Below are 27,268 nucleotides of genomic sequence, written 5' to 3'. Positions count from 1 at the left end.
CTTCCATCCACTTTGTTTATTAGTTAGAAACACACAACACAAACATCAGACTGTCCACACACCTCCACCAGCCAATCACAGTCCTCCCTGCAGCCTCTCTACATGTACACACCGAGGACTTCACACTGCTGCTGCACAGACGAGTCCAGGAGGACAAAACATTCAACGATTCCTTCAAGTCAGGAGTTTCTCACATTGGCCGTAATAGTCTGGAAACGTTAATCTAGCAAATCTACCTACGACTGTTGAGTGATTTGTGAAAGTGGGATTAGTTATTTTGGCTCCACGGCGGTGTGATTCGATCATTCCCGGAGGGACTCCTCTTCACAGCGGCGTGTCCTGCCGTCACCCTGCCGTGGTTTAAAACTACATTTATTACTGTCGCCAACACAAAATGACAAAGAAATCACCAGGGTTTGTTCTTAAACACTTTATGCATCGACAGTCTGTTTGTATCGGTGTTTGGAGAGACGTTTGATTCCACGTAGTGCACAATCAGGTTTGCTGTGATTTGGACGCGACGCCACGACAACTGATGCATTGTGGGAGTCTGAAGCCGAGAAAACGGGACTATTTGAGCCCATGGTTGACAAAGTGAAGCCACTTCTGATATCAATGTGGTAAATTTGATTTACTAATGTTTAATTTAAACCTATAAATGTCTGGGGTGTCGAATGTAATTATGATTCTGCATCACCAGAAATCTTGCAACTCTTTCTGCAGTATTTTTACTTTCGTATTTCACTTTGCCAAGTAATTTTTCACTGACTCCACTCTTGTCCTGCAGCAGCTTTTACATTTTAAATTGCTCTCACTTCCAGTTGGAAGTTTACATCTTCAATTGTAGAGATTTTTTGTATTTATTTTTTTTTATCAAAAAGTCTTGTGTTAATGAAATGCTTTTGAAATATCAGCCAAGTCTCCACATTTAGTCTGCAGCTGTCGTATGTATAAAGGAGACGATTTAAAACTTAAAATTAGTCTAAAAATACGTTTTTTTTCCCACTAAATAAATATTTTTAACTCTCGATTTCAGTAATTTCTCCTTAATCAAAAAGAAAATCTGGGATTATTTCCCTTCCTTCTGTTTAGACGAGTCCAGTGCAGAAGAATAATTGGTTCAAAACTCTTGAATTCCACCCGGTGTGAAATGATTCAGATCCTCACGACTGGTTCGTGAGCGATTGAGGCCTGAGAGCGAGCGGCGGTTGCAGCTTTAATGTTTTTTTGTTTTAAACTCTGCACCCGAGAGCGTCACGCTTCGCCTTCGTCCGTCTCGGGGGGGGATTTCAAGGCCGAATCCCATCTGCGGCGTTAAATTATTGCTTGGTGAGAGAAGTGCATATATTCAAGAAAAAACTACCAAAAAAACCACCCCAAAAAAAAAAGGCTGGATTTTCTCTGACATCACATAAAAACGCCGCTTTGCAGAGTGACAGGCCGAATCCCACCAATCAGGACGCAGAGACCCTCGTCCTCTTCCTCATCTACTGGTCTGTTTCCCCGTCAGTGAATGAAACACTATAACTATCGACGTCGGACCAATAAAAGTGTTTTTATTAATGACTAATAATAGAAAAAGAAACACAGAAAACCAGCGAGGACAAACCCTGAGATGTCTGAACCGAGAGTCAAAATTCTGTCGAATACCTTCAAAATAAAAACAAACTTGTCATGAGCATGCGTCTGTGGCCAGCGGTTTTAAAAACTGTTTTTTTTCCAAACACATTCTCAACACGCCGGGACTTTTAAAAAAAAAAGAAAAGAAAAAAAGGCTTCGGCCACAAGAGAGAAAAAACAAAAAAATCATTCTAGATCAGTCTGGCAGATTAAAAAATAAGATAAAATACAACGTTAAAAACGAGACGCCTTCGTGGAACTTTAACTTCTGCAGTTCTTCATAACACTGCTGTCTTTAAAGCAGCTGAAATAAAAAGGCGTGTGCAGCCGCTGCAGCTCCTCGGCGGGGGGCGGGGGGTGGGGGTGTTTGTATCGGGGTGTTTTCTACAGCGCGAGGAGGCGGAGCTACCAGGAGCCGACCGGCGCAGCTACGACCGCGGCTAACTTTGTGACTCGTTTGGGTTTTATTGTGGAGTTTTCTCTTCTTCTAGTGGCTCCGGCCTGCCACACGTGCACACACTTGCATCCTCACACGCACACACACACACACACACACACACACACACACACACACACACACACACACACACACACACACACACACACACACACTGATGCAGGCTCAGTCGGATCTTCCTGATGATGGAGGAGGAGGGGGGGAGGAGGGGCCAGGAGTCGCGCTCACAGTTTGGCCGCCATGAAGTTGATGTGAGGCTTGACGAGGGGGAAGAGAGGGAGACTCCTCTTGAACTCCGTCATGTCCTGAACCAGCGTCGGCTGCAGGAAAACAACACGCTTATTAGTCTAGTTCAGGTTTTCTGTCGTTTCCTCTTCATGTCTCCAACTTCAATTTAGTGTTCTGCTTGGTTTTTATTTGATCTTTTTATAACCCTTTGATGAAAAGATCCAACAAAGCAGCCACCGGGTCGTTGGGGAGTCATGCTGTGTAATAGATGGATAATATGTTGGCCTCTCTTTGATATTCTTCTTTGGTGGATTGTTACAAACGACACAAGTTGAACTGGACCTACAGAAATGGACAAACGAGGGGCAACGCTATATCACGGATCGTCGTTTTACACGGCGTCATTGCTCATTACTTTGCAGTCGCACGGTAGGGAAAGCGAGTTTTCTAACAAGGTATAACACACATGTGGTGAAAAGCTGGAGGGTACTGGGTTGACCTCCCGCCAGAGACGGTCCACAAGGGGTTAACGTCAGTGGGGTTTTCAGGCCGTAGCTCTTATTAGACGATCTGAAAAGAATCCTCAATGGAAACTCTGGAGTGACCTGCTGGAACCTACCGTCACAATTCAACGCTTTCTTTACTATTTTTGTTACTATTAGTTTGTTTTGCAAAACTGGTACAGTTTCAGGTATCGTTTAAAAAAAAAAAATAGATATAAAGTTTAGATTTTACTTCAGTTAACGGCGTCGTTTTTGCATTTCTAGTTTTGGTTGCAGTTCTAGTTTTGGTCTGACCCCAACTGTCTGAGTCAGTGACTGGTTGTACATGTACTCGTTTATTCACTTGCCTTATTCTCGTCTCTTGTTTTTTTTACCCTGCGCTTATAATTTGCAACAAATCTTCAGAACGAATTCCTCGTATTGTGTAAACCCAGGCCAGTTCCTGTCGAGGAGATGAAGGGAAGCCGTCGCCGCTGCAGCTTCAGTCCAACACTCGTGCAGGAAGACGACCGGAGCCGCACGTTTGTTTCGGTCTGTTCGTGTAGCTTTTGGTAAAAAAAGACCCGACTGTGTTTTTTTACACCCGACTTCACGGCAGTTTACCATGTGGATGTTGCTGTACCATGAGAAACACGACAATGAGTTCCATCGTCATCGCCGCTTCTAAAAACGACAAATTCCAACCTTCTTTCTTGAAAAGTCATTTAAAAGCAACAGATCCTCAACTTTGGACTTTAGAGCCTCCGGAGTCCAAAGACCTCCGACTCAAACGCTGAAACACTTGATAGAAATAAAATACATCGTCCAGACGTTTGAGGTTAGAGAAAGCTGCTGCGGGACGAGAGCTGGACGTTACCTGAGGCAGCGAGGGGGCCGGGGCCAGGTTGACATCGTTCTGAGCAGGGAACTCTCCCACCACTGGACCTGACACACACACACACACACACACACACACACACACACACACACACACACACACACACACACACACACACACACACACACACACACACACACACACACACACACACACACACACACACACACACACACACACACACACACACACACACACACACACACACACACACACACACACACACACACACACCCAGGTCAGGCTGCATGGACTTTAGTTCCACTGTGTGTGTGTGTGTGTGTGTGAGATACTCACAGGAGTCCATCTCTCTGGACAGGACGTGCACCGACACCTTGTGTCTCTTTGGAGCTTCAATCGTCAGCCGTTCCTGCGAAAAAAACCCCCCAAAAAACACAGTCACGTCACTGGATGATACCAAGACGTGTCTTGCAGCCCAAAAAAGACATGATGCCACTAAAAACAGGGGTGAAAAGCAGCAGCTCCTGCTGAGACGCATCAGAAATGCATGAGCTTGATGCTGCGGCGTCCCAGATAACGGCCATTCCGTCTGCGCCCTGCGTCTTTGGCCTTCACTCCCTGAACCGTCGTCATGGCAGCTGATGTGCTACGAATAGAAGCGGGGGAGGGGGGGGGGGGGACGAGAGCCTGCAGGCCGGACCAGAATGGTTCGGGTGTAAAAAACATGATCTGTTTAAGAAGGTTCATTCTGCAGAAGCTCCGCTGTGCGACTTGATGGCCGGTTGCTTTGGTATCGTGTCGATCGCGTCATTTATTCAATAGAACCGCGAAAAAACCGAGCGTGAACGTGGCTCGGACGAAAAGAAACTTCACACCTTCGGTCTTCATTAAAATCCTCGGATTTCGTGGCTGCTTTGTTTTGAGGAGTTGGTTTGAAGGTGGAGAATGAACTTTGAACGTCAGAGGAGGTATTATGCATCGAAACTGACGAGTTGACAAACACGGCAGTCGTTTCTTTAATGCGTTTTTTTTTTTTTTTTTTTTTATTGAATATTGAACGGTGTTTCTGCAGACTTCAAATGATCGTCTACAGCAGCTGATGAATCGTGGGACATTTCATGGTTCTTGTAACGTCTGCAGCCTCTGTCGTCAGTGACATCACCATCAGCAGCAGCAGCAAAGCGCCGCAGTTAAAGTTAAACAAACACCATAATGTCAGACTGCTCCAATAAAACAGGCAGTTCAACAAGTAAATACACTCCGGGGAGTCTTTGCCGTCTCGTGTCAGATATTACATCAGATTTATGGCGGCTAATGATCTGGCGGTGCTGAACACACACACAAACTCAACCTCAGCATTTCTAAATCTCCCCATTAACAGAGACTAAAACTGTTTCTATGAACTTTGACAACATGAATGATGTTTGTGTAAAATCTTAAAAATTTTTTGGGGGTTTAATGTGGTCATTTTGAGTTCACGTGTGTCGGTGAGGGAGAATCTCCTCCCATTGCAGAAACTATGTTCATATGAAAAGTGCTCTTTATCCTCCCAGTTAGTCCACAAGATGCATTTGACATTCAAAAGCACAAAGGACGTTCTTGCCGAGTCATTTTGTGATTCGAATCTGACGCAACGTGTCAGCTTCTTAAAAAAAAAAAAAGAAAAAAAAAAGGACAACCATCTCATGACTCACCCTGTAGAACTGCATGACGTTCTCCTTGGACAGAGTCTTCAGATATGCCACTTCGATGTTGTCTGCAACACAGAGGAGACGGCGGTCGGCGACTCAGCAGCTCTCGTCAGTGCCGACGGTGCAGGAACACACTTTGGGTTCAGGGGTGATTCATCAGCGCAAACAGTTCGTCTGCTAATTCCGTCCAACTTATAAGTTATGACTGCGGCGTCAGAGAGGAGCTGAAAGCTTCAGGTGTGTGTGTGTGTGTGTGTGTGTGTGTGTGTGTGTACTTTGACTCCAGGCAGCCCTGCTATTACAGGAATCTAAACGTTTTAAAGTCTATTTATAATAAGAAGCATTAATCGGCCGGCTGTGGCATTAATGGAGCGTGACCTCGGCGTGGAGCAGGTCAGCCTGAGAATCGGTCCCAGTCCCCCGCCAGCCTCGCCATCACTCCAGGCTTTAGGCAGATTGCTGGAGAATCGGCGCCATTACGGCACTCGCCGCTGCAGATTATTTCAGCCTCGGAAAATGTATCGAATTTGTAGCTAAAAACAATTTCCATTTAGCAGAACGGCGTCTTGCTCACGTCTGGACGAGAGCAATGTCTCCACGGCGAGGGCGGCGGCCTCACCTCTGTCGAAGTTGTACTGCTGAGAGATGATCTCGCCCCAGTACTTGGCGCACTCGGCAGACAGCTTCTTGGGCTTGTCCAGGCGGCGGATGGCGAGGGCCTGGATGTGCTTCTGGAAGGCTTCGTCGCCCATCTCCTCCACCGCCTTCTCCATGGTGCACAGGAAGGCCTCCACGCGGCTCTCCAGGTAGTGCGGCGCCTTCTCCGACTGGATGATGAAGCGCAGGCCCTGCACGCCGTTGGCCCGCCGCGGCCCGCTGAACACGATGTAGCCTTGGAGGGGAGGGGAGGGAAGGGGGGGGGTTAAATACTGAAGGCGAGGACCGCCCGGTCGCCGCCCGGTCGTCTCTGCCTTGGCGCCACTCACCCAGCTGCTCTTTGGTTCTCAGCGTGTTGAAGCAGGGCTCGGAGATGATCTGGCAGAACAGCTCCAGCAGCATGTTGTCGTGGGTCGTCTGCATGTCCGTCTGGTAGTAGATCTCGATGCCGCAGTTGTTGTGCACCTCGTTCCTCTGCTGGTAAACGTACCAGCCGCCTGGCGGGGACAACAGCACAGAGCGTCAACAGGGTTTCGAAGAAAGCAAAAAGTACAAAGAACTTTATAAATGCTGGATGTTTGGTTCATTCAATGAAACGTCTCTTTAAAAGCACATTTCTCAGATAGAAATGTACCAAAAAATTAATGTTTAAGGCCAAAGTTATTGGCCTTAAACATGCAGATCAATTGGCTTGACTATTAAGAGGAACTGCAGATTAAATGTACTTGAGTAGGAATGAAATCATTTTTCAAAATTATGTTTAATGTAGATTTTTCCTTCAGTTTGCCTCAATATTAAGAACATTTCGTTCCCTTAACAAACTGCATGGATTGCAGGATGCATGGATGTTTATATGGTCAATCTCCAAAAAATTGATCAAGTCTGAGCACTTAAACTACCAAAGTTTAGTGCTTTCAGTTCATCATTTCCTCCACCAACCCCTGAATCGTCCCACACAATGTTTGCAATTCTGACAACTACATATAACTGAAATTCTTCTAAATCAAATTCATTTTATTTTAAAGCCTAGAAAAACAAGTACCCACGACGAAAAATGTGATTGGAGTGTTGAGTAGATGTAATTTGTTGTCCCCCCCCTGCAGTGAGTGAGCAACAAGCTCAGCTGAATCCAATCCTTTTTATTAACCCAGAATCCGGTGGAGCAGCTCCACGCAATCCAGCCCTGAATGAGCAGCCCGGAGCAAGAAGAGGGTGATTCGAATCGAGGATGAGAGTTCAGACGGAGGACGGCAGCGACGCTGTAGAAAAGTCAGAGACTTCCTGTTGAATACAACAGTTTAATCTGCTGAATGGATTCAAATTTGTCAAGGCCATTTGTTTTAGTTTAAGAAAAGGCGCCACTTCCTTCTTTCACTTGAACAAACTTGGACTTTCGCAAGCGATTTGGACTTAAATTGTGACTGACAGGTTAACTCATTAGCGAATGAGAAACTTGTTTCCACGGTGATGAGCAGCGATAAAAACCACGAGCAGGACATCGCGCTCCTTTTCCTAATCCTCTTGGGGAGATCCGCCGACGCTGTCAGCAGAGCCGTGCCTTACCGGCCTGGTTTGTGTGAACTGCTTTCAGCTGCAACTGTGCAGACGTGTCGCCGGACGCTGGGTCGGCTCAGAGGCCAGACTCGCGTTTACGTCCTCTGTTGGTTCTCCTGCGGCTCTGTTCTGCGTCTGACTGACTGACAGTCTGGAGCCGAGCCTGGAAAAACCCCCCGCTGAGAACCAGGATGTCCCCGGGTGGCCGCACGGCTCTGCTTTTCTTCTTCAGCGGCCCGACTTTCTCTAATGTAATCAGGAAGGCAGCACCTGTGTCTGTGTGTGTGTGTGTGTGTGTGTCTGTGTGTGTGTGTGTGTGTCGCCAATGACATCCATTCCTCCTCGCTGACCTTTATTTCTTCCTCCGAGGTAAATGTGGAGTTTTGAATTTAATCAGATCTTTACAAAAGCGAGACGCCATCACTGATGACGAGCGCATGGTTGCCGTGGCGACAGGCCGCTCGGGTGGCACACAATCAACAGAGCTCAACTGGCGTGTGTGTGTGTGTGTGTGTGTGTGTGTGTGTGTGTGTGTGTGTGTGTGTGTGTTGTACAGGGCCTACCGTCTGGGACCTGGACCTCTCTGTAGCGGATGAGCTGGCTGGGGAGGAGGGGCTTGGTGTGAGCGTGCTCGATGAGCGTGTCCTCCACCATTTGCATCATTCCGAGAGCCGACTGGAAAGAAGACCGGCGGAAAAACAAACCTGTTACTTCTCATCTCCGCCAGCAGTAATTTGACTCTTAGAGAAACATCAACGTCCAAAGAAATTGGATTTCACGCCCTTTCCTTCACGCGGCTGAGAATTGGATCGTGACGTCGCCCACTCGGCTGGATTAAGCTCCAAAATGAGCGGAATGACGTGGACGGCGCAGGTTTTGCTAAATAACGGAGGCGCTTCCCTCGCGGCTTTCTTTCTCCACCACACACAGCCTGCTGCGAGCCACTGAACCCCTTCCCTGTGCCGGAACCTCGGTCATATTATTAGGAACACCGTTCCAGACAGAACTTATAGAGGCCGCACAGAATAACTGACGTTCGTACGTTTTACTATGAAACTGTAGTATTTAGAGGCAGCAGACAGTCTCACCTCTGAATAGTTTATTTTTGCACTCTGTCTATATGGGTGGACATTGTCCATGTGCTGTAGCGAGAAAAGTTCTGTGTAGAGCAAAGTTTGGCATCGTTTCCAGTGAGGAGAAAGGTGCAGGATACTCAGAGTATCGTAACTGGTTTTGTTAACAAAAACAAAGTAATTAAAGCTACAGCTGCGATCTTGTGTTCATGTACTTGTATCCGAGTGTTTACTCGCGTGCGTGTGGCAGTGTGTGTGTGTGTGACCAGGTTAGAATAAAGTGGTCGGTTATAATTTCCCTGTTAGTTTACATGCTGCCATTTGAAGACTACTACTCTCCAAACCTGCCGACACTGCCCTCCATCTGCTGCCACACAAGTTAGGTTTTTTTTTTTTTTTTTTAGCATAAATGGATCAGTTTAATCAGATTAGAAGGAACTCTTAAGGTGACAAGCAGCAACATTTTTCTTTGCAGAGACGTTTTGTTGGCTGCCGGTCTGTACAGACTTCAGTGAGATGATCAAAACAGCCACTATGAAACTCCATAAGGGCATTTAGATTAGATTAGAGTAAAACTTTATTAATCCTTTTGGTGCAATACCTCAGGGAAATTTCACCAGGCACACAGCAACTGTGAAAGTTTGTCAGGTTGTCTAATTGTAAATGTGTCATAAAAGTTTGCCAGGGGAGAAAAAGGAAAAAGAAACAAGCATTTTCCTTGAGCTCTCAAGGCTCACTAACAAACTGTTTACAAGTTCTTGGCAGGCAGAGAGACTTGTTTTACCAACAACAACAGGACACATCACTCCGCCTGACCCAAGGTTTCTTCAAGTTTCATGCTTTTATTTTGTATTTTTTGGAGTGATCATCTGAAAATGAATGACACCGTGAATGTCATTAAGGGAGTTTTTAAATGTACTGCGACGTCCACAATGTCAACATTGCCCGTCAGTCAGCACAAAGAAATGAAGGCATAACTAAACAAATAAATAAAGTGTGTGTGTGAGATCCAGTCAGTGCTTGTATTTCAGTTTGATGTTACAAATGTCAACGCAAGTGCATTTCTTTATGTGCAGTTGTGTTTTGGAGCGGGACGCTGCACCACAGCCTGCACAAGTGCTTATCGGACCTCTTCTTCTATCCGCCTGTCCTGCCGCGCTACAATCAATCGCAGCTCGTCCAAATTTTACTGCCCGACTCCATATGATCCATCACGGAGCCTCATTCGGTCCGAGCCGGACTCCTCGGACTGTCGTGTTCTGGTGTGTGCACGGCGGCTCGATGACGACAGAACGGATCATTGCTCCTGCTGCTTCTCCCCCAGACTGTGACGCTGTTGCCATTACAAGGCATAAGGCTGCCGCCGTGACTGCTGGGAACTCGCACAGAGCGCGACGCGATTGCAGTGCCCGACGCCAATCTGCAGCGACCCCACCCCGAGGACCGAACGGGTGATGCATAAATCGCATTCAAAATGTGAAGTCGATGACGATTAAATGTGCTTTTCAGGCAAAAAAAAAAAAGTTAACCAATTTCAAATTCGGACAAGTTAGCAGGAAAAAGGTGAGTGAACAAACCTCTTTAGTGATGTTGCCATGAATAAGAGCTTCAATATGTAGCCGTGACAGAAGCTGAGGTATGAAGGCCTTGAGGCGCGCAAGACTCACATCTGGAACAGAGAACCAGGAATCAGTATAACAGACATTATCCAAAGTGGTAGTGAAATGATGTGTGAAGACTCCATTCTTCTTATTCAGCAAAATATTGAAAACAAAAAAAGAAACACAATCGAGAGACAAAACTCATGTATATTCCATTATCTGACCCAGATTGAAGGAACACAGACCCAGAGCCCTACACTGCTCATCTCCACTGCAACAGGAAACAAGATCCTGAGAGTTTCTTAGACCCCAGACAGGGAGGGACAGCAGGGTAAGAGCTGATGGGGGAGCTGATGGGGGAACAATCTGTGGTAATTGAAGGCTGGAGTGACTCGGCTACATGGCCTGACCCTGCCGGATAATTGAGTCTCTTGTGAATCTGCCAAAACTCTGTGGAAGCTCCGAGGTAAAAATATAACAATCTGCCCTTCAGGCTCCTGCAGAGCACAGCGAAGAGGAAAAAGACTGCAGCTTGGGGGGGGGGGGGGGCATTCAACATTCAAATCAGGACTGAAGGAAACAGAAGAGAAGACGTGAGCTGAGAAGAGAAGGACCGACTGTAAAACTTGGAAATGAGCTGAAGCCCACAGAGAACTCGTGAAACTCTTTATCACAGTCAATACAGCTACTTTTATTCCAACTACTACAAAGGCCACACTTCCGTGGTGGAGTTCTAGCCCCAAGCGGAGCCCGACTCTGCATTTATTCCGTTCAGTTTGCGGTGAAAAGGGGTAATAATAAGCACGAGAGCAGGAAGCTCCAGAGAACAGCGCCTCACCATCCAGTGCCTCCCTGAGCTCATCTTTGGTCCAGGCCACCTCGGTCATTAAAAGACGGAGGTAGTACATGGCGTGCTGGTGAGGCTGCTCGGCTCGGAAGTTGTTCAAAGACCTCATGTACTGCAAAGAAGAGATAGAAAGCAAAGTCAGTTCCACATCGAGGGGGAAGAGGAATACAGTTCAACGAGGGGAAATTCATAATTTCACAGCGTGGCTCAATAAATCGTTTCATCCTCTCTTTAACTATAAAACATTCTGCAGATTCTTCTCACCATTTAATCTTCACTGTTAAAACTCAACGCCCAAGTTACAAAAACAAGTCGACTAAAAAAAACTTTGGAACACCTGTAGTCTTCAAACTGGGCTTTCCAATGCATTTCTGAGTGATCTCAATCATCGTGACAGCGCTGCTTTCGCAACTTACCGCTTCCTTGATGATATCGAAGCGCTTCTCGTCTATCTCAAAGGTCGCCATTTTCTCGACGATCTTCTTCAGCAGGATGTGCTGTTTGTCATTGTAACCTTTAACAGACAGCTGCAGCAAACGGTGACAGAGCAGAGGTGGCGCATCAACAAACCGAAGGAAAAGAAGATCACACTTTTCAGGCGTTGCGTTCATGAGCCCTCACCCACCAGTGACTACATGACTGCGGTGTGACGGTTTAGCGTGATGGAGAGGCTGGATTATTGTCAAACAATCCTTTCTTCACCAATGTATTCTTAAATATCACAATATTTAAAAGACCACCAACCATTAAGATGCTCTAATAAACCAGTACAAACACAAAACCTTGCTGTGGGCCTTTTGTGAACAGCTACGTAATCTGAACACGAACCACCATCTGTGGAGAAGCTGCATAAATATCATGCAAATCCTCTGACAATCTTGGTCGATGTGCAACAGCATAAATTTGAGGACAAAACAGAGCTGGAAGCCATCTTCAAATACCAGCCTGTTTAAGAAACCTCATTTCGTCTCATGCAGTGCAAACATATTGAGCTATAATCTCTCTTGGAGACGAACGGGCCCCAGTGGCTGATGACGAGGCACTTCTATGCAAATGAGGCTTTTAAAATGGAAAAGAACAGTCAAGGTTATTTAAAGCCTCCATTTTGCAGAGTCATGCGCGCCTCCTGGCCCCTTCATGATGCAGCAGATCCTCCCACGGCACGGCCCTGATCTCACGCGCCGGCTCCTCACCTCTGCCTGCTGACATCTGTTAAAGCTAATCTCTCCTAACGTCATTAACCTTGACATACGGCCAGCCGACCGCGTCGATACCGCTGACTCAGATCTTTTTTTTTCTCCGGCCTGCCGCGCACAGGCGCCGGACGCCGTGTTGAGCAGCCATCTCCCGAGGACACGCCGCTGTCATGAGTCGACTGGTGAGACGGGAAGCTAATGAATTTGGGTCAGTAGGTCACGACAAAGGGTGCAGTTAGTGAGGAAGCCTGGAAGAACAGAGCACACCACCGCCACCGCCGCCAGTGCAGATCGCTTTCATTCACCGGTCGATTTGCAAACACACGTGGGCAAGCATGTTGTTTTCTAACTGGACCAGTCACACCTCTTGCATGCAGATCCACTCCCAACATCCTTTGTGTTTTTTCATCAGCACTGATCCGATTAGAATCACTGAATGTACATCCTACATCCATATTTGCTCTGATGGAGGCTTTAATTTAAAATCTATACAAGATTTGAATAATACGTAATAAAGGATGAAAGATGCAGAAAAAAAACATCAAGGAGGCCACAGCTTGCATTCATCAGGGATGGCAAGAGGAGAAATGACTAACTGAAAGATCTGGGGGTCTTGGTGGCCATAGGACCCTTGAAACGGAAGGGTTTTAAGCTATTTTCTACAATATATGGAATAAATCTTAAATATTTCATGGAAATCAACTTTTTGACCAACTGTCCAAGTATCTTGCTGATCTCATTGATCTTTTTTCCCGTTTTCAACCCTCACTGTCACTTTTTGTTGTTGCCAATCCAAGCAAAATTTGTTCTTGATATCTATTTTCAATATCAGACACCGATGCTTCTTGGTCTCATGTTAAAAACTTCATATTTCCCACAAAGAAATATTGCTAACAATCAATGTAATTCCTGTTGTTAGCGAGACAGCGTTCAACGCTAATCTAATCTTATCGTCGTTTATAGCAATACAATTTAGGGGTCTCACCCCCCTAAAAAATGTTTTTCAATGCATTGAGAAGCTTCACAAAAATGACCACTTTGAATATCAGATTAATAAATTGCCATCCCTGATTTATTCTGCTGAGCATTCAGTGAGTTAAAGCACCCGGATGACGTCTCAAAGTGAATCTGTAGCCTCGAATCAGAGTCCAGTGTATCCCGGGAGACTACACGCAAGCTTTGAATGTGCCTCTTCGTATTGCAAAAATTAGGTTTAATCAGATGATGGAAACACAAAGTACAGTTATGGTACTGAGCTGGTGTTTGCAGGGAGGAGCAGTAGCAAGCGCAGAGACCTAACAGGATGACACCTCACACACTCAAAATGAGCGTCGGAAAACCAAGCCATTGTCACTCATGGTCACAGACTCAGATCGGACCCTTCCACGCTCCTTCAAGCAGCTTACTTACGAGGATGGCATTCATCCCTGAGGCTACGCCATAGAACAGCCCGGCCAGGCGGGCTGCATATGTATACTCTCTTAAATCATCCTTCAGTAATCTGAGTAACAAGTAGGTCATGTTGCAGTGCAGGGGGTCTGCGTAAAGGTAGCGACTAATGGAGGGAGAAGAGAACAAAAAAAATACAAGGGAGAAACATGGTTGGTGGAGGATGAGATGGTCAGAAATGTAAAAAAAAAAAAAAAAAGACATCGAAGAATGACGAGAAGAGTATGTATATGCAGCCACACGAGCAGCTTTCTGTCTCGCGGCAACTGGCAGAAACCGTTTGGACGAATGCCACCGCTCTCTTTTTTTTTCCAGGTTAACTTTTAAAACCAGTGCAAAGTTAAACCCAACGCCTGAACAGGAGAGGCGACGGTTGGATGTGCGGAAGAGATGTAGGTGGTCGTTGGGGGTTTGGCGGGAGGAGTTTAAGGTGGGGTGAGGGGTCGATGCAGAATGAAGAGGAGGACGCACAGAGAACAGCCGGGCCAGAGCTGGAAGGTATTCGAGGACTTGACATTACAAACAAGCCACTGGAACAAACGGCACTGATCTGCGAATGTCTCAACTTTTAATCAGACCAAGACGAGTGACCAAAAAGCGACCGCGGCTCGGCTGAGTGAGGATGATAAGGGGTGAAGGTCTGGGATGGGGAATGCGGAGGGATTCTCAATACTTACATACATCCCATAGATGGTATTTTGGAGGTCATAGTTCAAGCCAGCTAGCTCGGCTGCATATGCATACTCGTTGAGGGAGTCCTTGAGGAGCTCCAGGTATAAATATGCCATGTTACAATGCAATGGGTCCACGTACGCAAACGGGCTGTAGAGAAAATGGCAGCGGTCACACAAAGCACACAAACACAAGAGTCAAGATGTCAGGTCTACCTTCTCTCAGTGCAATTTGACGTACTGGAAAATACATGTTTTTTTTTTACACTTTGACGTACTAATCAGCGCCATCTGGAGTGTTACTGATGCCGGTTTTTAACTACATGGAGCCAAACTGTGGGATAGTGGCTAGTTTTCTCACTTTATAGCGAGAACGTAGAGGTTTGATCTCAGTGTTTGCATATTTCTCCAGAAAACATACGAGGTGAATTTGTATGCGATTGGCGACAGTCCAAGGTTTGGTAGCATTTGAATGCCAGCAAATTTCACCTGTAACCCTATAGATAGCAGTACTTTCTAAGAAGTAAAGATTAGATCAATCCCTTGATGTGACTGGAAGCAGTACAACTCCCCGCCCTGTATGCAGCTGCACATCCCAGTGAAGAAGCTGATCTGACCTAAACAATCAAACCTGCTGCAGTTCATGGTTTCTGAACTGGATTATGAAGAGTTGCTTTGTGTGATACAGTGCTTTGTGTATTTTGGGTGTTTTTTTCTGCTCCACTGGAAGCGTGAACCTCACTCAGGATCCCGAATTATGATTCCCCACAAGGTAGAGCAGGTGTGCAGGAGTGTATGTTGAAGTTAAAGCCAAATACAGCTGGGTTTTTTTTATTTTTATTGTTGACTGTATAGATGATAATCATCTTTCCCTTCAGTTTCCTCAGTCTATTTTGCACATTGTGGTTCTGTTGCTCACACTACTATTTAATCAAAAATGCTCTAATAGAGTCTTAGTTTTCAGGTAAATCATCTACTCACTACAAAAGATGTGGGGCAACAATGAAATCATCTTATATAGTGACTGCAGGAATTAATCATTCAATTACATCTTGCCATTTCTTTGATTACAATAAGTTTTCTTGATCTAGGAACCAAACGTGGAATCGGCTATCGCAGAGTCGAGCCGACAGTCACGACCCATCACTTACCTGAAGAACTCAAAATTCAGGCAGGCCTTTGGGAGGAAGAATTTATCGTCCTGCTTGAACCACACCTTGCTCATCGCAGTGTCCTGGAAGAAAAACAAATCCAGCTATTACCATTACAACACCAGCATTGAGGGGACTTTTATTCAATGATATCTAACAAAGCTAGTTCAACGCGGCTTTTAGAGATAAAAGACATGAAGAGTATCAGAGAAGGGAATATGTTCACGGTGGTTAATAGCTCTGTTCCTCTGACCTCGACATGACGGCGAGAAAATTACTAAATGCTTGATGTCTCAGGCACAATACCATATTTCCATATGAAAGCATGGCGCGTTGTTTTCTCGAACAAAACAAACTGAAGCAGTGATACGATGTGGAAAAGAAACAAGTAGTGGCGATGCTTTGAAGGCAGAGCTGTGCAGCAGAAACACTCACTTTGATTAAAGAGGGGACTGGAGGAGCGTCTTTCTCCAGGGGGTAGATCTCAAACTTTGTGGGGATGAACTCATTTTTCATCGGTAATTTAAACTGGCCATTGAGGTCTGCATTTGCCCAATTCTGGAGAAAAAAAAAAGAAGAAGACAAAAACATGTTCATCATCAGCGAAGTGACTACTGAGTGTTAGCAGGTGTCGCAGCAGACGGAATGAAGCTGCCAGATAAAACCAGTGGCTCACCTTGATGGTCTCATCAGAGATGGCTTCCTGTTTGTACTGCGTGCCGTACCACTCCTCCGTCTTGTCCGTCTTTCCTTCAAAGGATTTTGACACCACTGCAACTCTGTTGGGGAAAAAAAAAAAAGAGCACATCCGATGAAAACCTGCGATTAGACGATTTGCAAAAATGCCCCGGAAGACGCGAATCAGACACATTTTTCTAATTGAATGATTAAAATTCTATCTGCTGCGGCCTTTAGGGACTGTTAAAATTGTTATAATGTGTTTCAATGGAAACTTTTGAGTGTACTTTCCTTAGTTAAACAATAAAGTCGAAGCAATAACTTTTACAATCAGCAAGCGTTCCTATTTTTTTCCTGCCCTCTTTAATGATACAATGCAGCTTGCTGGAATAGGAGTGATACATTAAGAACTGTTTGGTCATGAATTTAAAGTGGTGCTGGCAAAAGCCTGCATTAAATAGCCACTTTAGCAAAAGCAAGAGGCTGGCAGGCAAAGCGTCAGGGTCAGCCAATAAGTGCCCGCCATCTCCTCCTCTTCTCGTGGACTAGTTACAAGTCCACAATTTGACACAGCACGATCGACCCAGAAAAGTAATTATGAGTTTAAGCTACCAAAGCTTGGAACTTTTATTTATTTCAAGTCGGGTTAGATAGTCTGGCAAATGTAAAGATAACGTGATCAGGACAAAACCTGACCACGTTTCTTCTGTGCACTGACATTTAAGGCCCTAAATTAACTGACACTTTGCTCCTGCAACTCTCAAAGGAATATTTTTTGAAAAAAAGTTGCACCAAGAAGTTTGACTTTGGACTGCAGCTAATCATATCAGGGAATAATGGAAATTTTTTTTTTATTTCTTAGCACCGTCACATGAGCCATAAACAAAGTATTTATGTACAAAACACAGTTATCTCTGCTAATACAACACTTCTATCCAGCTCAATTATAACTTAATGGGAAATCTTTTTCCACGGCACAGGAGAAGTTCAAAACATTTCACTCCATTTATGCGAAATCCTGTGAGGATACTGGAATCTCCAGCAAGGAGTGCAAAGCCTGATAATGTATTCCTCAGCACACGTACCCATCTCCTGATATAAGAGACTAACCCTCTTTGAGGCGGCAGAGATAATCAAATCTATAAAGCTGTCTGGCATTTCTCATTCAGGGGAGAAAATTGAAAAGATGTTTCATCCAAACATCAAACATGGCAACCGTGTGTTTTCTTGAGTATCAGAAAGCATAGAGCCCAGTTAGAGATACATGCAGTTTGCCAGGCAATCAGAGCATCTGTCTAAAAGTGAATGATGCTGCCTACAAAATACATTAAAGAGGTCATTTTTCTGTATACGGTGTAGACAAAATCATCGAAAAGAAATCTACACTGATAGCTTCTCTGCTGCTCTTATTATCAGAGGTTTTCCTGATGGTTCCCACACTCACCTGACTTGTTCTGGTCTCAGTTTGTCCAGCACCATCTCAATCAGATCAGGCCTGAAGTCTTCCAAAAGGTACTCTGCTGCCAGAACTTCCTCAAGTGGGTAATACTGCAGCACAAAACGCAGACGCATTAAAAAACAAACTAACAAAAAAAACACCCCAATACTTCTATTTCTGCACGAGGCCACATTAAGTGATGATAAAACATTTATAGTTAAAGCTCTTATCTTTTGGCTGCACACATTCCAAATGTATCGTTTAATGACTAAAAGAAGAACAAGTGCAGGAAGATATTGTAAGAAACTGCAAGAGTCTCAAGGGGATTACACTCCATCCTGCAGTATGGGCGTAATGCATTACTTCCTACCACTTCTTATAAAGAATTGTCGCCCTTTTATTTAGTTTTTTTAAGTGGTTGCCAAAGCAACTCATTGCAAGTTTTATCACAGACTTTACTAGTTTGTACACCAGATTCCTTTCTTGACTTTGTTATAATGGTCCAAAGCTTCAGTTTTATCCAGCCACGTATAAAACTGCAGCACTAAGCATGAGGCCCTCTACCTACTGCAACTCGGTTCAATTCAAAGCCGGGCTATTAACTCAGGAGACTTGCAAACAGACTCATGATGACAGCAGGCCCAGAAGGTGCACCGACTCTCGCTGGACACAACCTGTTGAGATGGAGCCGGGACCTACGTGGAGTAATCCTGCCACTTTGGAGGTGTAGCCACGGGGTCGCTCCTTGTCCTTAAACCTGAAGGCCACCTTGTTTAAATCCTGCAGGGAGCGGGAGAAGTGGAGGATGTAACAGGTGAAGTCTAAACACAAGCAAAAGCTTACAAAGGAGGGTATAATGTAGGCTACACAGAGTGGGGGATCTGTTAGTGGGAGAAGGAGTAATGTGACAGAGCATCTACTGTATGAAACGGTGGGCCTTGCAACGACACAGTGGATAAGAAATTACCTTGCACTCATCAAACACCCACTCCTGAGGTCCCTCGGTTCGCAGCTTCTGGATGTACTGGAACATGTGGAAGATGATGTCCTCCACGTGCACTGCAGCGATGCACAGATCACGCCTCCGTGAGACTTATTTACATTTGATAACACGCCCTTTGATATAATGACAGCGACATGCAAAAGCCACCAGCGTGGTGGTGTCATGCAGTACTTACAGAGGCCTTCCTCAGTCAGGTCCACGTTGATGATGAAGAACATGAATCCTCTGGCGCCTTCCTTTTGTCCCCCAACCAGTGTGTTCACCCAGCCTTAAAAGCAATTAAGACATTTTCCCTCAGTGAGGAGATTGTCAATTCAATTTTATGATGGAAAATTAAACTTCTAATAAATTTGATGTCACACCCTGAGCACCGGAATACATTATGTGCTTTTATTTTAGGCTTTCAAATAGAAAAATGGTCCTTTCGTGACTCGACCTGTCAGGAAGAAATGTAGCTCTGCTCCAAGGTACAAGCACTGACGTCAGTGTGTCAGAACCATATCAAGGAACAGGATGCTGGTTTTATACCTCAATTATTAAATATAATCGTGAAATTTAAGTGAATGCGAGTCAGTGGTCCGTCACGTGACATGTAAAGTGATCAACTTCGTAGGCGAGGCAACTTCATGTCTCCACCTTTTGATTTCAGCTCAGATAACAAACTTCCAGGCCCCTCATGTCCGATCAGATGCCCCAGATAATGCCCTGGGTTGGATTTGTAGTATTTCTGCAGGTCTGGGATTGGGAACGTCACGTACAGATTCCTGATGTCTTTGATAGGAACCACTTTGTAAAATTGCTGCGACAAAAACAACAAACAAGGCCGTTTCATTAGAAAAGACATTAACTGAGGACTGGTCAAACTGCAATGAATGATGGTTCCATGCACCGAGCATTCCTGAGTAATACAATCTCCAAGTACAAAGAAATTAACATCTAAAAGGTTTCTAGTCACCACAGTTGGTATCGTGATCACATTAATAATCAGAATTATTGCTTGTTCACCCCTTGCCCTGCAGCCCAATACAGAACCAAGGCAATGAAATGTTTCAAAAACTAATTCATTTCATACATCAAAACATGAACTTTGATAAATAAATGTTTTTGCTTCCATTATCAGATGACGGCGACCTGCAGGGTGATCCGAGTGGGAAGAAAAAAAAAAAAGTTCAGCTGCTCACTTTGAGATGTTCTTCCTGGAAAGGGTGCTCTGGGAATTCTGGGATAGGCACGTTCTTGTTCTCCACTTCTCCGAACAGCTTAACCACCATGGACGTCAGCTCATCAAGTGACTCTGCAAATAAAAACACACAATAGAACATATTCACAATGGACATTCACAAGAAAATCAAACAAACTTGTTTTGAATTAAAAAAAACTTTAAGCATCCTGAAAGTTTAAAGTTTTGTCATAATGACGACCTGGATAAATCAATAACAAGTCCAATAATCACTAGAACTTTGTGTGTTTGATTACGTTACTTCGTTTGGTCGTACGTGTTGTTACGGTTACTCCCAAGTAGCTAACGCTCGGTCCTGCTAAGTGCAAGGGCAACAAGGCAGAGCTCCATCAACAGAGGGAGTGCCTATTCCCCTGCATGACATCATGAAAGGAAAATCTCTGATTTACCTGTCTGAGCACACATTTGCTAAAAAGTGGAGCAAGCAAGTGAGCGATGACGGCCTTTCTTCACTTCTGGGGCCTCATAACCACTCAGGGGACACATATTACCGGGAGAAACCCATTCTAAAGTGTATTTTGCATAATGTGGGACCTTTAAACATGCCGCATGACATCAATAAGTCACGGACCATCTTTCTTAAAAGGGTAGAGATGCAATTTTGGTTGATTTCAAATCTCACTGTGCATCATGCCCAGTGCAATTGGTGAGTGCTGCACTACAGCCTTTAACACAATCTATATGGCAGTGTAATAAATACACCTCGAGATTGAGACCGAGGCATACGTGACGGTTGGTTCCTCTCTCGGGTGACTGGCGGTGCAAAGGTTTCGTTAACCGAGGTGTGGCGAAAGCTCTGTGAGGATTTTGCAACATTTCAGCATGATTCGGTTATTTGTGTTTGCTTTACCTCTTCCGAGAACGCACAGCCCCATGAGGTTAGAGGAGTAGTATGTGGAGTGGAATTTCAGCAGCTCCTGGCGGATGTCGATCCCGTCTTTAGAAGGTCTGGTCTCAAGAGTCAATTTGTTACCTGGAAAAAAATGTAATCAGTTGAATTAATACTCATGTGTCAGCGTCTGTCAACTGATTAAGAAGAAAAATCCATAAGGCTCATCTCTTTATTTTGTTTTAGCTTTAAGAAAAAGAAGGCTGGTCCAGTACATTATCAGGAACAGACAGCATTTAAGTCAATAAATTCTGAAACATGATAGATTGAGCAGCTTGTGTGTTTTTAGTTTTCGTTTTAACATGTTGTTGTACATCTTTAATGAAAACGACAGTGGAGTACACAAGCAAGCTGCCTGCCAACTGTCAACGGAGTAACTTGCAACCACAGACAACATGCACCACATTTCACGAGAATCGAGAGGCTGATTTATTTATTTCCGTTGTGCCAAAGACACACGTGCAGAAAACGATGCGAAAGTGACTGTTGTTCAGAGCGCGTGGCCTCCAGCCCTGCCTCAGCCACTTCTATTCTTAAGGGCAATACTACATTATATAAATCAAGACTGCCATCAGGTGGCTATTTTGAGCTTGGGGACGGTCCAAGTCGCTGTGATTCAGGACTCGCTCTGGCATGGTAACCTGCTCTCTGGGATCCGGTGGTTTCCGTTACTACAGCTATCGTACCGACTTCTCTATCGAAGATAAAAGGATAACTAAATTGTAGACTGCTTTGAATCCAATACTCTGCAGCAAGAGGCTACTTTAATGTACGTGATTAGATCCCAGCTTCTATGAATAGGGTAATCCAAACTGTAAACCACATTATCTCTTCGTTACGGAGCGAGCGGTTTTTCTCGATCCTCAGATAACCCCGCGCTGCACGTCTCTGTTCCGGGACATCGGATTCAAATGATCGAGTCATTCGAAAGCTCGCCCGAAGTCTCATGATGAGCCTTGTGTTTCAGTCATGTTGGGAAGCTATGAAACATACCAAGCGCCACCTCAAGTGTGTCCATATTTATTTGTATCCGCTGTGCGTACGCAGCAGCCTACAATAGCGAGACCAAGCGTGAATGAATAGTGTGATGATGGTCAGGTGAGGTCTGACGAGAATCGTTCGGGGCCGCTACCTGTTCCAAATTTACTGAAGGGGTGGTTTGGGTTTCCCGTGGCCTTCTCCAGCTGAAACAGCCTCCAGGCGTCATTCATCAGGTTCTTCTCGTGCTCGGAGTCCACGGCGTTCACCTCCCGGTCCTTGCAGCTCTCGTCAAACAGCGGGCAAAGGAAAAACTGGGCAAACCTACAGAGGTCGCAACACAATCCGACGCTGTTAAACGGCAACTTTCATCAGCAAGACTTTCATTACAGCATGCAACCCTTTTCTTTTTTTAATTGCACACTGGACAATGTTGTGTGACATCAACTGAAAAGTGTTAGTGTGCATGTTAGGAGCATTTGTAGATGCGCAGAGGGGAATGCAAACACCAAGCAAATTCAACTGCCATGCAAATGAGGATGGCAGGGGCACACACAAAAAACTTAAAGCTGTACATGTAGAGATTTACATAACAGATGGCTTCTTGTACCATGTTGGAGGGTTTTTTTTTATGTTTGTTTTTTTTCTCCTCCCAATTCAGCCGACAAAACTGCCACTCTGACACAGCAGCTGGCTATTTAAATACAGACTCATTACAAAGGAACTGTACCATTACCCTTTGTGCTGGAGGGTGTTTATAGCCAGAGATGTGTCCCACAAAGGGATACAAACAGAACCTGAATGTTGCTGGCGTGGGTATAAAAAGTTGACGCTAATGACTCATATGATCCTTTTCAGACGGTGTTTTCAAAAAGGCCTCGGCATCAATAATTCAGCTCACTCTGCACTGTCCTTTCCGACCACTAACGTCCAGATGGCCTTCACAATTCACCGGCGCGAGGGAACAATTAGCCTATGCCACAGAAACAGGTGCTTGCTAGACCATCATTCATTTCTAATTAGGTAAGCTTATCCCTGCAGGTTCAGTTCGGACTGCCGGAGTGTCCTTTCCAAAACTGCCACAGCTGAGTAGAGACCCCATGCAAGGCTGAAGCTATCAGCTGAGGTTCCAGACCGGGGGGGGGGGGAAGAGGGAGAACCGCAAGAACAATGAGGCTGGGTCTGGTAACCCAACACAGGCAGACTGTGACCTGGCAGTTCCCGCAAATTAACACCTGGATTCTCACGGGAACGCTGCATATGATGACCAGCTCTTTCAGCAAGCGGATGACCTCAGTTTGAGGAAAGTACAACACGGATGAGCTTTTACTGCTACACACGGTTGAAAAAGAAATACTTGGGACATTCAATTGAGACAATGTCATCCACCAAAGTCAACACAGAATATGATACAGCTGACTGTATCAAGTACCTATCAAGTGCTCCTTGCAAGTGCTCATGGGACACGTCAAAGTAGTAGTTGGTGTGCTCTCCGCTGGTGAAAGCGTTGGAGCTGCCGGCGTGCTCGCTGAGGAACTGGCTATACTCATTCTCCTTGGGGTACTTCTGTGTTCCCAGGAACAGCATGTGCTCACAAAAGTGGGCCAGGCCCGAGATGTTTGACGGGTCCGAGAGTGAACCTGTGGATTTAAGAGGACAGATTACAACATCAAGTTCAGGTTGAAAATAAGAAAGTCTCCCTTACTGTGAGGGGGACACCAAATTCAGATCCAGCATTGATTCTAATGAAGGCCTGGTCAAAATTACATGCTCTAGTTGGATTCAATCTTTCTTGAAAGCGGCCTATTGATGTGTAAAGTCACTGTGGGCAGGAAACTTGACAACGTTACACAAGATGTTTCTTCCTCTGACATCAAAAGCAAACTACTGATGCTCTGTCAGTGAGCATTAAATGCTCAAAGTCAACACATTTTCATAGGAGTTTCCGCAGTTTTATCTGGTATTTAACAATGTGCTACTTCTTTGTTTATGTTTTTACCATCATGTGGATAATTACTATGAACCACGGCGTCAAACCAGTTCTGCAACGTCTGTGCAATACAGGCAACAAATAAAATAAAAGACAAAACAGTAATGGGCATCCTTTACCTATTTGGACATCCAAAGCAGCGGAGGATTTGTCTGTGGTTGGGTCACTGATGAGCATAGCTTTCAGGCCATTGATAAATTCCAGGCCACGGTACTCCCTCTTGTCCTCTGGAGAGCGAATAATGTCACTGATCACCCTGTTCACAGCCGGATCCGTCATTCTGAGTGGCAAGGGTGACACCAGCCTGCAGCAGACGGGAAGGAATGCAAAGTTTATTGTCGCTGCCAGTATAAACTGCAATATTGACACCGGGGTTTAAACTCCAGTGTAAACAGATGTTAACACCGGTGAGGCCTGTGTCTTCCACCCTGTCCAACACGTTTTGGGTGTCTCCTGTTTTCTGGCTTTGACTGGGATTAATGACAACTCTTTCCTTTCAATCAGGTGTGTTGGACGAGACACACACCTTAATCATGCAAGACGGAGGCCTCCAATTACAGCCAAGGAGTGAAATACTTAAGGAAGGCATCACCCTTAAACAACCAAGGCTGGCAAATACCGACCAGATACACGGCAAATTAAATATCACATAAATTACTTTCAGTCATCTCAAGGCCCTATACACCGTCATACTGATATAAAGTGAATACAAGGACTTCCATTAGGAGAAACTTGGAAGGACAATTTAGAAAAGTGATCGAATTGCCAACCTTGAGACTGGAGGACAATCTGCTCCACCGCCAGAACCATTTGGTCCCATTTAAAAGTCTTTATTAATGGCTGTAGGAAGGGTTCATATTTGAACAGTGTTATCTAGGTTGTAGGAAGTGGTTGTCTTTTACAGGAGAGAATAAATTCAAATGGGTTTATGATGTACTATTGCGATCATCTGTTATGATACAGTTCAACCACCTCAAAAACCACATCATCAGTTGTAAAAAATTCAGGGAGAATCCAGTTAAACCATAAACTGTGGGACATCCATATAAACACAAAACTAGCAAGTGAAGCATGTAGGTCAATGTAAAAATACGAACAAAGTCAACATCAAATAGTCTCCGTAAAGTCCGTTTTTAATGAAGTAGTTTTAAACTCAGGTGAGCAGCAACCTTTGTCAGGTGCACTCAGATCCTGCAGTCACGAGACATAGTGTTTAGGATTATAAATTAATCCTCTAAAAGCTCATAAAACTCAGTATCTGCATGCAATCACGATCATTGAGAAACACGTGTAATTAAAGCGTCTGCATTAAGCCACATTGGTGTGAGCGCCACTTATTGCACCGGCTGCCCGTGTGTCTATGGATCACCTTCACAATTTGACTTCTGCTCTATGAAGCTTTGAATAGTCTGGGACCTAAATACATGTAGAATATGAATTATTCAGACCGCCGAGGTCCATGGGAAGAGGGTTATGACGCGTTCTGAGAGTTAGGAGGAACAAGGTGGAGCAACTTTTAGTTCCTATCCTCCTCACAGGTGGATCAAACTTCCTGCTCACACACTCACTTCCTTTAAATTATTATTTGATCAGGCTTTCCATTAAAACATAGATGAATTATTGCATTACCTTTATCTTCATAAGGTTTTAACTTTGTTCCTTTCTTAATCACTTTGTTTTAATGTATTTCCTTAAAGAGCACTGTGAATTGCTCTGTGTCTGAATGATCCAGAAGTAAAATGCCCTTGCCAAATGCAAAACCATCAGTATAACTAACATTTGGCTTGGGAAAGGCTTCTTTCAAAGACAAAGCTCCCATCAGCAGCTGATAATTGAAGATCAGGCACTTTAACAACCACTGCAATTGTGGGACTAATGAAGTTTTATCGAATGTGCAACTCAACAAGTTTTACTTTTTCACCCTGCTGTACTGATATTAACACAGAAATACAGGGAAAAAAAGCAACCTGAAAAAATGTCTCCTTTACTTCAATAATCTCCAGAAATTATAAATTCGGATTGAGGCTCTTCACCTGTGAAACAAACTTCTTGAACACCTGACGACTGCTGACACACTTCTTTTAAATAAAGACTAACACGTTTACCTATTTAGTTGCTCGGGGTTTCTATTGAACAATAGATTTTATTTATTTCATTACGTTTAATCTTGATATTTTATTTAATACTTCACTTTTAAAGCCTCCCTCAACCACTTTGCTTTTCACAATCTTAACCGCTTATGATTCAGTGAATTTCCTTGCGTCTAAATAGTGCTAAATAAATAAATTAGCCTTGCCTGGATACATAATAAGTGTGATCCCACTGATCAGCGGAGTTAACTCACTGCAGGACTCAGTTTAATTAATCCAACTCACAGAAAAAGCCGCTAGCATTAGCTCATTCACTCAGCACACTTCAACAGTCAACTAACACAGACCGGGCCATGTGAGCAAGTTCACCAATAACCCCGGCTTTAGAGAAGATTATTTAATCAGATTATAGTGTATAGTTGCGGCCATAACCCGTTCCATAAAGGTCCTCATGTAGCCGGGTTAGCTGAGAGCTTAGCTGGGTTAACGAGCCGGCTTTAAACAGCCGCTGCGGCTAAGTCTGGGCGAGAGCTAGCCTCTCATTCAGTCCGAGAATCGGCCGGTGCTTATCACTAAAGATCCCACCGCCAGCCTGACAGCTCTCACCTTAAGTTCTGCTGCAGATAAAAGCCTTTGCCGGCCGCTTGGAGGAGTCTGGTGAACTGGGCCGCTCGGTTAAAGCTCTTCAACATACTCATGGAAAACAAACCCGGGCCATTTTGGAAGAGGCACGAGCAATCGATCACAGAGCGGAGCGTCGTTCAACAAAGTATGCGATCATCTCTGCAATAACAACTCGCGTTCACACACTTATCGTCACACTTGTAACTAATTATGAATTAAACATAGTTTTCAAACCGTTCGCCGAGTACTAACAGCGAGGCCCGGTTCTTATGATTGCGATGTGTCATTGCTTCCAGTATCGATTAGGCACCCTGTGGGAGGATTTCCTCGTATGATCCACGTGACTGACCGAGTGTCATGCAGATTTATTTTGTCCAAATGAAGTCCAAATCGTCCAGGTGATTAAAATGTATCACGTGCACCATCCCGCTCTTCTTTCATGAATAAAATATTTATTTGTGATGTAAGTGTTGTCAGTAGGTAAGTGTAGACGTGGATTGATAGGCAACAGGTAAGTATCCGACTCGCACGCACACACACACATACAGAGAGAGAGAGAGAGAGAGAGAGAGAGAGAGAGAGAGAGAGAGCGAGAGAGAGAGATCTTAATAATCAACCTAATAGGTCACAAAATGCTCATTAAACTTTATTTTTAAATAGCACATTTCACCTTTACAGCCCGTGTCCCTTTCAAATGAGTTACTATTTGTCATGAGGTGCGGCAAATTGAGAGGCCTTCAGGTGTCAGCAATTCTCAGGTGTTCAGTAAGTTTGTTACACAGGTAAGGAGCCTCAACTCTAA

The 27,268-nt window shown here is 44.6% G+C and overlaps 1 protein-coding gene across 2 annotated transcripts; it reads right to left on the bottom strand.

The window, feature by feature from the left end:
- Positions 1–10: 10 nt before the first annotated feature.
- Positions 11–26,549, bottom strand: ide (insulin-degrading enzyme). Of its 2 annotated transcripts, none has more exons than XM_080507809.1 (25): positions 26,449–26,549; positions 23,872–24,056; positions 23,195–23,402; positions 21,917–22,086; positions 20,746–20,868; positions 19,837–19,949; positions 19,292–19,454; positions 18,831–18,923; positions 18,620–18,711; positions 18,352–18,432; positions 17,659–17,762; positions 16,213–16,315; positions 15,972–16,094; positions 15,537–15,619; positions 13,676–13,820; positions 11,486–11,596; positions 11,061–11,181; positions 10,199–10,290; positions 8,112–8,223; positions 6,324–6,491; positions 5,957–6,229; positions 5,341–5,402; positions 3,983–4,055; positions 3,665–3,732; positions 11–2,397 (listed from the first exon to the last, which is right to left on the bottom strand). In XM_080507809.1, the coding sequence occupies exons 1-25, from the start codon at positions 26,538–26,540 to the stop codon at positions 2,302–2,304; spliced, it is 3,054 nt and encodes a 1,017-aa protein (XP_080363935.1). In that variant the 5' UTR covers positions 26,541–26,549; the 3' UTR covers positions 11–2,301. The 2 variants fall into 2 exon arrangements, with proteins under 2 accessions (XP_080363935.1, XP_080363934.1); XM_080507808.1 differs by lacking the exon at positions 13,676–13,820 and adding an exon at positions 14,392–14,536 and having other exon boundaries at positions 12–2,397.
- Positions 26,550–27,268: the final 719 nt, after the last annotated feature.

The sequence above is a fragment of the Blennius ocellaris genome (genome assembly GCF_963422515.1).
Source record: "Blennius ocellaris genome assembly, chromosome: 13".
Taxonomy (NCBI): Eukaryota; Metazoa; Chordata; class Actinopteri; order Blenniiformes; family Blenniidae; genus Blennius; species Blennius ocellaris.
Note: the sequence above shows the minus strand (reverse complement) of the source record. Positions and strands in the feature narration are given on the sequence as shown.

Excerpts from the sequence above, each read along its gene's own strand:
- ide (XM_080507809.1), bottom strand. The coding sequence starts at position 26,540 with ATGAGTATGTTGAAGAGCTTTAACCGAGCGGCCCAGTTCACCAGACTC. Across the intron at positions 13,821-15,536 it reads CTGAATTTTGAGTTCTTCAG|TCGCTACCTTTACGCAGACC; the intron begins GTAAGTGATGGG and ends TCCCTCCATTAG. Across the intron at positions 11,597-13,675 it reads CAGGGATGAATGCCATCCTC|CTGTCTGTTAAAGGTTACAA; the intron begins GTAAGTAAGCTG and ends CGTTTGCTGCAG.